The following is a 14,680-nucleotide window of genomic DNA, read 5'->3' as shown; positions in this document are numbered from 1 at the left end:
CTTCGCCACCCGCAGGGTTTCCGACGGCGCCACCACCGCAGAGCTTCACTCTGGACACCCCCCCGTGGCTCTGCACGCTGACACAGCTGATGGCTTAGCCGCCTGTCCCCTCTTTACCTCCCCAGCCAACGCCTTTATGTCCTCAGTCTACCACCGCGGTTCTCTACCTGTGGGTCGCGACCCCTTTGGGGGTTGGGTGGGTCCAACGACCCTTTCACAGGGGTCGCCCCATTCATGACAGTAGCAACATGACAGTGATGAAGTAGTAACGACAATATGGTTGGGTGTCACCACCACATGAGGAACTGCATGAAAGGATGGCGGCCTGAGGAAGGTCTGGTTTACAAGGTCGAAATCCTGGGGAGGCTTGGTTTTCCTGTAGGCTCTGGGGAAAAGGCCCTTGTCTCTTCGGCGTTGACTTCTGATTCCCTACTGTCTTATCCAGTCCCTGCTACACTTGTCCGCTGTTTACCTGGTTAACGTGTACATATTTGTCGGATTGCAGTTCAGACCTCACTGCCACGTGAAGCCTCCCTTGATTTCCTCGTTCCTGATTCTGGGCACCAGCTACCATTTCATGTTACATTGCAGGTTTACATTTATCTGTATCTTTTGCAACTCCCCCATCAGGCTATTTACACCAAGAAGGCAGGGGCGTTGTTTTTTGTTCAGTGTGGTTTCTCCACTCTTAGCATGTAGTTGTTGAGTAGATGCTGTGGAGGCTTGTGAAGCTTAGGTGAGATAGTATGTACCTGAACAGTAAGCAAGCGAGTCGAGAGTAAAATGAGTGTGACAGCCCCTGTGCTGGACACTTTCCATCCGTTTCATGTACTTGCCGAGAAGGCTGCTTCTAGTACCAAAAGGAGGACAACAGGATTGCCCGGCAGTCTTCCCTTTCTTGAATTTGCAGGACGAATAGATGTGCCCGTTGAGCTACGTGAGACCAACCTCACGGTCACTGCTTCCATTCCATGGTCAGGGAATTCTTTTCCACCCTCCATGATCAAGTCACAGGGGGATCCCCCCCCCACCTCCCATAATCCCGCTCTCATTCATAGATGGAAAGAATCAGGCTCATCAAAGGGCACCGCATGTTCTCTGACAGAGAAAAGAGAATGCCCATCGTTCAGTTGGGACTGCAGCTTGGTGGGATAAGCCACTAGGAAGGAGGGTGCATAACAGCATGGTAAGCCTGGCTGGAATCACCAGAGGGAGAGGGATAGAGACAGAGCGAGAAAAACGCGCGCGCGCGCGCACACACACACACACACACACACACACACACGGAGAGGGAGAGAGACAGAGGGAGAAACACACAGCCAGAGACAGACGGAGGGAGGGGTGGGAAGAGGGAGGGAGAGAGTGAAATATTCAGTAAGGTCAGATCTGGCATGGGAGAATTTAAGTCAGTGGTTCTCAACATTCCTTATGCCACGACCCTTTAATACAGCTCCTCATGTTGTGGTGACCCCCACCCAACCTTGAAATTACTTTCATTGCTACTTCATCACTGTCATTTTGCTACTGTTATGAATCCGGCAACCCCTGTGAAAGGATTATTAAGCCCCCAAAGGGGTTGCGACCCACAGGTTGAGAACCGCTGATTTAAGAGAAAGACCACTCTAGGTTGGTGAGACTGGTACTGGAATTAGGAGTGGGGGAAAGGAAAGAAAAACAGTGGAGCTGAGGCTCTTGGTGGGGTGTGGGTGTCAGCTTCCCAGCCAGGATTAAAGTCTTGGCTCTCCTTTAACTTTTGCTTCCCCTCTGCATAGATAACATTGAGCCCTTTCTGTTTCTATCACACCCCCATTTCTCTACCCCTTCCCAACTTCTGGGGATCCGGCAGAAACTGACAAACAGAGCCCCACCCAGAGCTTGTTTTGGACACAGGGAAAGTGTGTTCGTGCCAGCATTCTTATTATCTTATCCTAACTTATCATAACCAAATTGTATGTTAACAAGCCACTGGAATTTCGAACAGTGACAAGTCACACGTGATTGCTGTAGAACAATGAAGCGCTATTATAAGTCACAAGAAAATAAATACGATCCGTAATCTAGAGATGACCACTATGCACCTTTAGCAGCAGGAGATAGTGATGTACGTGACATTTTAGAATGATATCTTTTCTGAATTTGTTTATTAGTAGTCCCTACGTCAGAAATAGTTCTGTGGGGCCAGATTTTGCTCAGGATGAAGATTAACCTTTTATGAACTTTTTTTTTGTTAAAGTATAACCTGTATGAGAGCACAAATCATCCATTGAGATGTTTTTACCAAGCGAACATGTATGAAACAACTACACACGTCAACAGATCCACACTCCAGAACATGCCCTTAACCATGTTCACGCTAGTCCCCCTGGGATAATGATTATTTTGGCTTTTAGCATCATGAGTTACTTTTGTCCACCTTTGTACGTTATATAAATAACACAACATGTACTCTGTTGTGTCTGGCTTCATCTCATCCATATTTTACTAGTCAGATGCATCTCTCTTGTAGACATCGTCTTGGCTATAGAATGTTCTGAAAATATACTATAATTCAGTTACCTTCTACCCCTCTTTCTGTTGGTGGGGTTTGGATACTCTCTAGTGGGGACTGCTACACCTTGTACTGGGATGGGCATTCTTTGACGTGACCTTTAGCGAACAGGAGAACAACCCTAGCAGTGGAACCTGCTGGGGCATGCTCTACTCGGGCTCCTAACCTCATGTGACAGAGTAGGACTGAGTCACAGGGGTCCTGAGGCTGCAGTCCTCAGCAAGGAGGACCGCCAGCTCTTCCCTCTGGGAGGACAGGTGAGTGCCAACTGCCAACCTTGCATCTAGCTGCTGATGCTTAATCACTGTGCCACCGGGCTCCGTGTAGCCATTGCTCAACTATAGTGATACTGCTCAGGTTTCTCCAAGGGGTTATGCCAGTTCACTCTGTACCAGCTGGGTATGAGAGAGAGAGAGTATGTGTGTGGTATAACATAACATCTGTGGCAGACGGGACTGGTCTCACCACCACAACAATGCACCTGCTCACGCAGCCATCTCAGTGCGCCAGGTTTTGGGAAAAGCAACATGCCTCCCTTGCCCCATGCTCCTTACTAACCTGACCTCTTGGACAGCGATTTGACAGCATAGAAGAGGTAAAGAAAAACAGAAACAAAAACGAGAAAGGCGCTGTCAGCCATCCAAACAGATGAGTTCGAAAATATTTACAAGAATGGAATGGCGGATTTGACAAATGTATTAAGGGTAATGGAGAGTACTTTGAAGATGCTAAGTTTGTTTTGTAAAAAAAATTTACATAGCTTTGAAAAAAATTGTGTGTATGTACACATATATGTATGTACACATATACACGTGTCTTATGTGTATGTACACATCCCAAACCATTTTATGAGGAGCTAGCCCAGACATCAGACCATCGCAAAGTCCTGTCCCATCGAGCAGTGCCGCGCAGGTGCTACCACCTTCAGTTTCCGAACGTTTTCTTCCTCCTAGACATCAGTGCCCCTCCCCCACCCCCACTCCCCTCTCCGTATCCCCCAGGATGACTCTATAGAGCAGGGGTCCCAAACTTTTTAAACAGAGGCCAGTTCACTGTCCCTCAGACCCGTTGGAGGGCCGGACTATAGTTTTTTTTTTAAAAAAAACTATGAACAAATTCCTATGCACACTGCACATATCTTATTTTGAAGTAAAAAAAATGGGGCAAAAACACTCGGCGGGCCAGATAAATGTCCTCTGTGGGCCATGTGGCCTGTGGGCTGTAGTTTGAGGACGCCTGGTAGAATCATCTATCTTGAGTTTCATATACTGAAAAAGTATAGAAAAATACATCGAGAGTCAAGAAGGCTACCAACCATGACAAGATAACAGATAAACCCCAATATGGAAAAAAACCCAAACCACAAAATATTAAAAACTGGCTCAAGCCCAAAGTGTACTAGAGGGGAGATCAAGTCACAAGGTTTTAACCATTCAAGTCAAAATTTTCATTTTAATTTTCTATAGTCATTTCTCCAGTACTCACTGATCACGAGGTACCTCCCACCCACAATTCTGGTTAGAGAGGAAATCACCGGGGCTTATTCCCTGTGGCCTGCATACTTGACCTCGCCCATTCTGATGAGTATGTAGTGGGGTCTCACTGTACGGCTAGCTTGCCTTTTGCTGATGCCTCAAGAAGACATTTATGCATTTCATACATTCGTAGGTCAATTAAATACCTTATTTCGGAAAATGTTTATCTTTGGCCCATTTTCATATTGAGCCAGAGACACTTTTTGCCCTGATTTGTAGACATTCTTTTATATATTTTGGAGACTTTGTTGGATGTGTAAATCACAAATGCCATCTTGCTCTCTGTTGGTTGTCTTTTCGTTTTCCTACCGTATGTTTCTGGTGATTTGGGTGACATATTTTTTAATACCGTACATTTCATCATACTCCCCCTTATGGTTGGCACCTTTTGTTCCCTGTCAATCCCCCACCCCCTTTAAGTTCATAAAGATGCTCATTGTATGTTTCCTTCTAAAAGCTGTATGGTTTTACCTTTGACATTACATTTAGACTTCACCGGCAATCGCTTTGTTCTGTGATCTGAGATAGAATCAGTTCAGTCTCCTTCCTACCACCATGGGGTGGTTGTTAGTGCCGCTGAGTTAGGTCCAACTCATGGCAACCCTATGTACAACAGAGCACAACGTGGCCAGGGCCTGCGCCCGCCGCACAGCTGCTGTTGTAGTTGAGCTCATCATTGCAGCCAGTGTCCATCCATCTTGTCAGGGGTCTTCCTCTTTTTTTCTTGCTGCCCCTCTACTTGATGGAGCACAATGCCCTTCTCCAGGGACCACCGCTCCTGATGACACATCCAAAGTATGTGAGACAAAGTCTTGCCGTCCTTGCTTCTTAGGGAGCTGTCTTTCTTCTAAGACACATTTGTCCCGGGTACTTTCAGTAGGCTTCTCCAGCACCATAATTCAAATGCATCAGCTCTTCTTGGGTCTTCCTTATTGCATGTACAATGTTCGCATGCACACGAGGTGAAAGGAAAGACCATGGCTTAGGTCAGAGGCACCTTAGTCCCCAAAGAAGCATCCGGTCTTGTGCAGCAGATTTACCCAATGCAATGAGTCGTTTGAGCTCTTGACTGTTGTTCTCATGAGCATTGATTGTGGATCTGAGCAAGAGGAAATCCTTGACAATTTAAATCTTCTCTCTGTTCATAATGATACAATCTATATGAGGGCTCTCTAGAGAAACAAAACCAGGACACTAATGATTATATATATGTATATCATAAGAAATAAACAGTTATTAATCTATAGAGCAGTACAAATGGCTCAGTGTAACTCACTCCCGTGAGACAGTTGTGAGACACTGGCAGTCCTTCAAGACTTGAGGGCCGCGGGATAGTCCTCTGTAGAGCAATTCAGGCTATCTGGGCACAGGCAGCAAACAGCAAGGCAGGTCACCAACAGTCAGCCAGATGACAGGATCCGACAGTCCCCAGCTCAAGTGATGTATACTCCAGTAGCATGGAGAAGTCTGTCTTGAAGGAACCTCAAACTACAGCGACACAGTTCATGGGTTAGGTGTCCCACAGGTAGTGTAGCGTGCAAACGGAGGCACAGAACAAGCTAAGGCAGCCGCACACTGGTCTGATCATCAAAGAGCAAGAGACAAGAAAGGCAACACTCAGATCCATTTAGCTCTCAGCCCTTCAATTAATCCCACATGTGTGCATTGGCCAGGTGGGCACAATAAACCTACCCATCACATTGTCTATTGGTCCAGGTGGAAAGATTTTGGTTTTCTTTATTGAGTTGTAATCCACATGGAAGGCTGCAACCCTCGAGCTTCATCAGCAAGTACAGAGATTCCTGGGTTGAGTGGCCCCAGCCCGAACTCTCCCCTCTTTCAACAGTCAAGCTTGAGAACCATCTGCTCGGTGTCGGTCCCTTTGCCCGATAGTTGAGTTGAAGCTCTGACATTCAAAAACATGTCTGGGCTGAGAGGGAGCCACGCGACTCATCTCGCTGCAGCCACAGAGGGGTGACGCTTCAGCCTACGCTCCGCTCCCGCTCAGACCACAGAGTGCTTATGTTAGTGTGCTGAGACATTGTGCTTTTGGGGGGGAGCTTGTTATGTTTATGAAACATCGTAACCTGGACTCCAAAGAAAGCTAGTGACTCCCGCGGTAAAGCCAGGAGGAAACGGTGGGAACCACGAGAGAGTGAAAGAAAGGACTCATTGAGAGATTTTGAATCAGAAATCAAACCTAGCTGATTTGGTGGCTGGATGACAACATGGTTACGTCGACATGATCAACCTTAAAATATTCAAATTTTTTGGATTAAAGCACTAATGTAGTGAAAGGTGTGACATTGTTAACCACGAGACAGAATTCAGAGCACCGAAGAGGTTGAAGGTGACTGTTAATTTGGATACAGTAGCAACAACTTGACGCTGATAGTGTATTGGGACCGTGATGTGTGTGAGAAAGCTCAAGGCCTCCATAGGGATGGAAAGTTCTGGAAAGATGAATGTACACGTGTAATGCTTTGGCCTCAGAAGCAATGATTGGGGTTTCCATGATTTCTTATGGGGAGACTATGCAATTCAACATGGATATCTAACGAATTGAGTTTGGCAACTGAGGTATCACTATGGTGCAAATCTGCTTCACTTCAGCAAGCAAGGGTGGGTTTGCTGCATGTCGCAAATTGTTAATAAGCCTTCCTCCAATCCTGATGCCACGTTCCTCATGTATTCCAGCTTCTCTGATGATTTGCTCAGCATGCAGATGGTGGTGCAATGGCTATGCGTTGGGCTGCGATCTGCGTGGTCAGCAGTTCAAAACCACCAGCAGTTCCATGGTAGAAAGGCTGAGCTCTCTACTCTGGTAAACAGTTACAGTCTCAGAAACCCACAGGAGGTCTGTAAGCGTCGGCATGGGCTCCATGGCAGTGAGACACAGATTAAACAGGTGTGAGGGGATAACGCTGGTGCACCCGTCCCTGATTTTACACTGTGCAAGATTCCCTTGTTCTGATCCCACAACTGCCTCTTGGTCCATGTACACTTCTGCTCCTGCATAATGAAGTGTCCTGGAATTCCCATTCTCCTACACAGGGATCTCTGGTTGACCCAGCACCATCCATTAGAAATATTTTACATCCCCTCCTGCCTTTGGCTCCATTGGTCTCTTTCCCTGTCCCTTAGCACCCTCTTTAATGACTATTTCATTGCCTGGAAAAGGCTGCAATTGACCCAGCCAATCCCCAGCTGTTAGGCACTTAGCTTGCTCCTGGACTCTGGTGGGATAGTGGCTTAGGAACTGATCTGCAAACTGCAAGGCCAGCGGTTCAAGATCACTAGCCTCTGTGTGGGTGAGTTAACGACTTGGAAACGCCCAGGGGTTATTCTACTCTGTCCTCTAGGGTCACTGAGACTTGAAATGGACTTGATAGTAGTGACCGTGGTGTCTTTTATAGTTAGGTTGCTTCCAATTCGATCATATTTTTTGGAAACCTATCTTTCTATTCTAAAAGTGGCATCCTCTGTCTATCCAGTATGGAAGACCCATTGAGTATGTCCTGTGTGTGTGTGTGTGTGTGTGTGTGTGTGTGCGCGCGCGCGTGCGCGTGCGGGCACGCACACGCGTGTTTTTCAGTACAATTGCACTGTGGCGTGAAAGAGCTAAGGGCCTTTATTTGGGGGCTGTAAAAAAGTAACTGCTATCCAGAGGGAGGGTCTTTTAAACATGAAAAGGGGATTCCTGGTGGTTATACATTGGACTGTGATCTGCAAGGTCAGCAGTTGGAAACTACCAGCTGCTCCTTGGGAGAAAGATGGGGCTTTCTACTCCCGTAAACAGTTACAGTCTCGAGAGCCCACAAGGGGCAGCTCTATCCTGTCCTACAGGGTTGCTATGAATCACCAACGACTCGATGGCAGTACAGAGAGTCCCAGACCATACATGCATGAGTTTATTACAAACCAATTATGGTTAACCATATTTGTACACTTGTCTTCTTCGTCTTATTAGAGGTATTAGAGGGCCTTACAAAAACAAAACAGAACCAAAAAAAGCCAATCAAAACAGTGGATTCTGTGGGGATCTGCTAGGCCAGTGAATTCAACTCCGAGAGGAGAGCTCAGAAAGTTATAGTGACTGTTTTGTGAGAGTCCCAAAGGAGTCATCTTGATAGGGTTTCTGACATCACACGGGACAGTCATGGGCACTTGTTCTGGGGAAATTTTAAGAAAACTGCCAACTGCCGGGAGAGCCTGTGTTGAGAACTTCTCCCCAAAGCCACTGGCTCCTTCTTGGAGGTGGGCCAAGTTTGCCCCAGGAGGGCTCCTCTTCAGCATCCACCTTGCCCCTACAGACCTTTTCTTGTTCCCAAACCTCAACAAAAAGAAAAGAAAAAAAATCAAAGGAACGGGGGATTTGTGTCTCTCTAGGGTTCTTGAACTGCAGTTTGGACGGAAGCGAGAGTGGAGAGCCTTTTGAGGAAGGGTTAGACCACGGATTCGCTGCCTTCAGAAGCGCACAGGCCCGGATGGAGGGTTCCGCTGAGACACACGCAGGTCATATTCTTATATGTTTGTGTAATCAAGGTTTTCATGAGCAGTCGACCAGCAACACTGTTGGGCTTACCCTCGTGTGTGTGTGTGTGTGTGTGTGTGTATGTGTGTACACGATTCTACAAAGAGACACTTCAAAGAGCTCATGGAAAAATGGGAGTGAAAGATCCTGGAATTTTTCCAAGAGCCTTTTGAAACCTCCCCCCTCGCTCGCACACACAAGAAACCTGCCATTTCCACTTCGGGTGTGCTTCGGTGACATCAAGGCCTTTGATCCTGCTAATAGAAACATCACTGTTGGGGGGGGGCAGATTGTTCCACCACCCCCAACTGAAAGAAGCTTGGTGCCCTCAAAGGAAGGGTTTTGGTTCCAGGGTGATGGGCGATGTTCCTTGCCTGCCTTCCTACCGCCACAGGGAGCCCGTCTGCAGCTGCAGCAGCTGCAGCAGACGGGGAACCTGTGTGCACAGGGGCCAGAGGGAGGAGGCTGAGGAAGTGCTGCTTATCCGGCAAGAATCTTTCATCCGCTCCCTCCTCCGAAGAGCCCAGCCCCCTGGCTTTTCTCCCCTTCTTTCTTTCCTCCACTCCCTGCCGTCCTGGATCCTGTCTCCAACTCTGGCAATAACCTCAGTCCCAAGTAAACCTTCCCAGTCAAGACATCGGGGGAAACATTCACAAGAGATGAACCCAGAAAGGCTCCCAGTGCCAAGGAAAACCGGACACTGGCTGCCGCTGCCGGGAGGAGATCTGGTCTAGCCACTTACTGCCGGCTCAGGACCGCAGTCTCAAGTCCGAGCCGCCAGGAGTGGGTCAACCCCCCTCTGGCTTCAGGCTGGGGAAGTTCTGGTCCCAGCTGTGGAGGGATGTGCTCCTCCACCGCCCTACCAGCCACCCCCCCTCCACCTCCTCCCCCACCCCCCAAGGAAGAGGGAGCCAGAGCCAAGAACCACACACATGTCAATGGGGAACCAGCAAAGACAAGGAAGAGGTGGGGAGGGGAGCCGGCTGGTTGAGACCATGGTGGGAGGGGGGTGCCCACAAGGGAAGGTGTGGGCAGATTCAGGTGACAATCATGTTTGCTTTCTCCTAATGAATGCGGTTTCCTTATAAAACCCCTGATGATGCCCAGTGGTGGATTCAACCATAACAACACGAGGCTGGTGGCTGGCTGGGGGGGAGGGGAGCAGAGACTGTGAGCCTCCCCAGAAGGGTCTGGTTTCATCAGCAGCCGCTGCCCACCCCCCCTCACCCCCGGGGGGGGGGCCCTCACTCACTCTGCGGAAGGGGGCAGAAGGGCTGGCACCTCACTCTGTGGAGACTGGGAAGGGCAGGGCCGGCCTTCCTTGCACTGGCCTGGCTGCATGCAGCTTCTCCTGACCTTTGAAAAGGGGCTGCTGCTCTTTTGCCTAACGGGGAGACCTGGGACAAGGAACCCTTTGCAGGGTGGTGGCCTTCTGGGCCCCAGTGGTCCTGGAAATGGTTAGGGTGTGTCTGTAGTCCTGGCTACTTTCCCACGTTTTCCACTGACCTTCCAGTGCTCCCCCTCTTCCTCACCCAGACTCTTCTTCTTTCTGTCTCGGATCATCCAGCCAACAGGGACCTCTGCCTCCCTCCCATACACAGATGTTCTCCAGGGGTCACCGCTCTCGTCCTGGTTGACCCAAAACACAAATGCGTCCTCTGACTTGTTTGTTTTCTCTCCTTTCCTCACGTTGACCTTTCAACATCGTGAAATGAAACATATTCCCCAGAAGTCCATAAAACCTAAATGTGCCCTGTGACAGATGACTTACCAAGCAGAGTGGCCACCCTGATGCTTTCGGGAAGCCTGCTGCCCCACCAGGAGAGGAGGAAAATGCGGAGGAGAGTGGAGCTGGTGGGGCCCCACCTAGTGCCCTCCTCGTACTGCTGCGACCGAGGACCACAAGCCCATGGCTTGCTTTATCCAGCATATTCATTCTCTCATGGTTCACAATTCTAAACGTCCGAGTTCTGAAGGCTGGCTCTAGACTTTTTATAAAGTTCCCAGTGCAGGCACTTTGGCCCCAAAGATTCCACACCCCACCCCTCTCAGCTCCTCTTTGTTGGTGGCAGTCTGCTGCCACGGTCCCTGACCATGTGATTAGTCTCTTATATCTCACTAGAAATGGACTCAAAATCCAACCCAATCCTTATAGGTCCTCTCCTGCCTCACGGACATGACTGCCTCTACCGCTGCCGCATTCACATCAAAACCGAAACAAAACGACAGAAAACTCACTGTAAACCTCCTTGCCCCCCCTCCCCCAGTAGGACAGAGGACGGCCCCTGTTGGTTTCTGAGGTTGTAAATCTTTACAGGAGCAGAAGGCCCCATCCTTCTCTGGTGGAGGGGGGGGTGGGGGCTGGTGGTTTTGAACCGCTAAACTTGTGGTTACCAGCCCAAGTAACTCCTGATGAGGCCACTAGGGCTCCTCCGGAAGGTAAGAGAGAGAGAAGAATTTACAACTCACAGGATGATTACATCAGGTCACAAAGGGAGCCTCGTGACATCATACTGCAAACTCACAGCCTGGCCAGTGCACACAAACTGTGGAGATCTTCCATGCAATCTTTAAAAAGCCCCAAGCAAAACTGCTGACAGTGGACCTGTCTGTACCTTTGGTGTGCTTTGAAGGCCCAGCTCAGGATATTTTCCAAGTGTGTGTACCCTATCCTTGACCCTCAGTGCCGGCTAGTTTCAGCCCGTGGCGGTGGCCAGTAAGACATACTCCACTCAGGTTCTCTCCCACATTTCAGCAAGCCCTGGCTGTGGCTGGGATTCCTGCAGAGGGCTGGATGGCAGGCTGAGGACCTCTCAGGACTTCTTTCTGCTGGTGCCCAAATTTAATCCTTGCATAAGGAAAAGGCTTTTAACTGTGGGACATTTTGGACCGATGGGCCCGCTTTCTCTAACAGGTCCTTTGAACACGTGCAAGGAAACAGGGAGACCATAGGAATCACTAGCAGCCAAGAGCCAGACTCTGCCCGAACCAACCAGCTACGTAAGCACGAGCCTGGCCTCCTTTCTGCATTGGGAGAGCCCAGACTGGTGTGACTCCTGCTTGGAACCCAGAAAGAAGGCAGGTCTATCTTTAGCCTCCGTCTCTCTGCCCTCTTCCCTTCCACATTCCCCTGATTGGCTTTCACTCTTCAGCTTCAGCCTGGAAACTGCTGATGTCCCCAGTCTAGGCGTTTTGAGCGCCAGCCTCCTGTCTCTGATTGCCTACAGAAATTTCTTCCCCCCACCCCCCCAACTCTTAAAGAGCTCAAATGCACCCTGTGTAAGTAAGTAAGGTCAAACCCCATGGACAAATGCCTTCATTCACTCCCAGTGGCCATCACCTGCCACCCCAACACTCCCATGTTCAAGTTCCATTGGACAGCACTGTCCTTTAGCAATTGCCTTATGACATCCCCCGCCTGCCCTTCTGCATCACATCTGTTTCCAGGTTGTTCCTATTGGCACCCCTGCCTGCAGTCTCCCCCGATCCAATTGCCTGGGATGAATGTCTAATTTCTCTGACAGCCCTGTGTCCTTTCCCTACTCGATGGCATCGCACAGTCCACAGCAGACTTTTGGGGAGTGCAGCGCTGGTGGCATCTCCTCCCTAATTTGAGGAGTCAGAATCTCTTCCTGGGGAACCTGCATGTGCTCGCTGTGGGGCTCCCGAGGCAGCTAAGTCCGGAGAGCTGTTGATCAGAGGGAGAGAGTCCTAACTCCGTAGCTTGATGTTCGAGATCTTCCACGATCGATCTACTTTCCTCATTCTCCCTCTCAGACTCTTGGGTGCACCCCCTGCCCATTTCCCTGCCCTCCCCCCGCTCTCATCCCTTCTTCTTGGTGCCCTCCCTCATCTTCCCTCCATGGCCTCCCACTTTCCAAGGCTTGATTTCCATCTCACTTCTTGGATCTGATGGATCCACCTAGGCTTTCTTTTCCTCCTGCCGCCCAGGACTAACTGGTGCCTAACCTGCGGCCTCCTGCTGCTCTGCCCTGGTCAGGACTCTCTGGGCTATTAGGCACAGTCACCCAGCTTTGTAGGAAGCCAGTCACTGCCTTTGGAAACCCACCCGAGGACAAGGTTCCCTGGGGCTCACGCTGGAGCTAGAAGTCAAACTCCCACAGGTCGTGGCCTCCCCTCTTTTGTTTCTGTGCTTGGGCCGGTCACTCCCCGGGAGACCGCCAGCACTCCCCGGCTGGCCAGCGTGGCCACTCAGAGAAAACCTTTTCTCCTCTCTGCTTTAGTTCCTACACTCCAGGGGAAGATTCCTGACCGGTCTGCTTGGGTTTGGGATTGACCACCCGGTGGAAGTGTCTGACCATGATGCCACGGGAAAGGCAAATGAATGATAGTGCTTCAGAGAAGGAGGTACTTTTCCAAGAAAAAGGAAAGCGCTTGGCATGCGAACTAATAAATAGTCTCTAGTGCGCTCATTAGAAGGGGGAGCCGTGGAACGCCACTTTAACAGAACACAGTGTCCTTGCATTCAGGGAGTACTTGAGGGGAGGCCCAATGTCCATCTGCTGCCTTAATACTAAACCTATAAATATATGCACGTAGATATATTTCCTCATCACCCTACATAAATATATTTACATACGTACATGCCTGTATTAGACCTCTATAAATGCCCTTTGCCTCCTAGTTCTTTCTTCTGTTCCCCTTTACTCTCCTCTTGTCTCACTATCGTGCTCAGCCTTCATCTGGGTTTCAGTAATTCCTCTCGGTTACATTGCCCTTGCTGAATCCCTGCCAGGCCTCTCACACCCTCCTTGCCACTAATTTTGGATCATTTGTTGCGCCCTTGTCCCTGGGTTCCTCAACACCACCTCCTTTCCCTCACCTCCCCCTCTCCCATGACCCCCGGAACCATTGGTCCCGTTGTTTTCTCCTCCAGACTATTCACCCAGCCTGTCTTCTCTAGATAGATCTGTAGAGACACTAATATGCACCAAAGAACAAGGTATAGCAAGACAAAGCGACAAAAGAAAGCCCATCTGTAGGTAACTGGACGTCCCCTTACAGAAGGGTCGCGGGGAGGAGACCAGCCAGTCAGGGTGCAGTGTAGCAATGATGAAACATACAACTTTTCTCCAGTTCTTAAATGCTTTCTCCCTTCCACTGTCATGATCCCAATTCTACCTTACAAATATGGCTAGACCAGAGGTTGTACACTGGTACAGATAGGAACTGGAAACACAGGGAACCCAGGACAGATGATCCCTTCAGGACCAGTGGTGAGAATGGTGACACCTGGAGGGTGGGGTGGAAAGGGGAACTGAAAAGGATAACCTCCCTGGGGGATGGACAACAGAAAAGTTGGTGAAGGGAGGGAGACGTCAGACAATGTAAGACATGACAAAATAATAATTTTTTAAAATATCAAGGATTCATAAGGGAGGGGGAGGGGGCAGGGAGTGGGAAAAATGAGGAGATGGTGGTTCCAAGGGCTTAAGTGGAGAGCAAATGTTCTAAGAATGATGAGGGCAACGAATGTACAAATGTGCATGACACAATGGATGTATGTATGGATTGTGATAAGAGTTGTATGAGCCCCCAGTAAAATGATTTTAAAAAAAAAGAAGGGGGGAACGGATCACAAGGATCTACATATAACCCCCCTCCCTGGGGTATGGATAACAGAAAAGTGGGTGAAGGGAGACATTGGACAGTGTAAGATATGATAAAATAATAATAATTTATAAATTATCAAGGGTTTGTGAAGAAGGAGGGGTGGGAAGGGAGAGGGAAAAATGAGGAGGTGATTCTAAGGGCTCAGTAGAAAGCAAATGTTTTGAGAATGATGATGGCAACAAATATACAAATGTGCTTGACACCATGGATGGATGTATGGATTGTGATAAGAGTTGTACGAGCCCCCAATAAAATAATTTTTTAAAAAAGGAGGTCTGGTGGCTTAGTGGTTTACATCTTAGTCTGCTAGCTACAAGATTCAAGGCTCCAAGGCACCGGTTTCCCCACAGGAGAAAGAGGAGACGTTCTGCTCTCGTCAAGATGTACAGCCTCAGAAACCCACGGGGGCAGCTCTGCCCTGGCCTGTGA

The 14,680-nt window shown here is 49.1% G+C and overlaps 1 protein-coding gene across 1 annotated transcript in view; it reads left to right on the top strand.

Annotated features, from left to right (window-relative positions):
* RSPH9 (radial spoke head component 9) overlaps positions 1 to 13,887 on the top strand; it is a 42,386-nt gene extending 28,499 nt beyond the window's left edge. The window contains exon 5 of the mRNA XM_075555031.1: positions 11,532 to 13,887. Coding sequence (XP_075411146.1) covers positions 11,532 to 11,569 — 38 coding nt within the window. The 3' untranslated portion in view covers positions 11,570 to 13,887. The remainder of the gene's footprint in view (positions 1 to 11,531) is intronic.
* Positions 13,888 to 14,680: the final 793 nt, after the last annotated feature.

This window comes from Tenrec ecaudatus, chromosome 7, assembly GCF_050624435.1.
Source record: "Tenrec ecaudatus isolate mTenEca1 chromosome 7, mTenEca1.hap1, whole genome shotgun sequence".
NCBI classification, from domain to species: Eukaryota; Metazoa; Chordata; class Mammalia; order Afrosoricida; family Tenrecidae; genus Tenrec; species Tenrec ecaudatus.
Note: the sequence above shows the minus strand (reverse complement) of the source record. Positions and strands in the feature narration are given on the sequence as shown.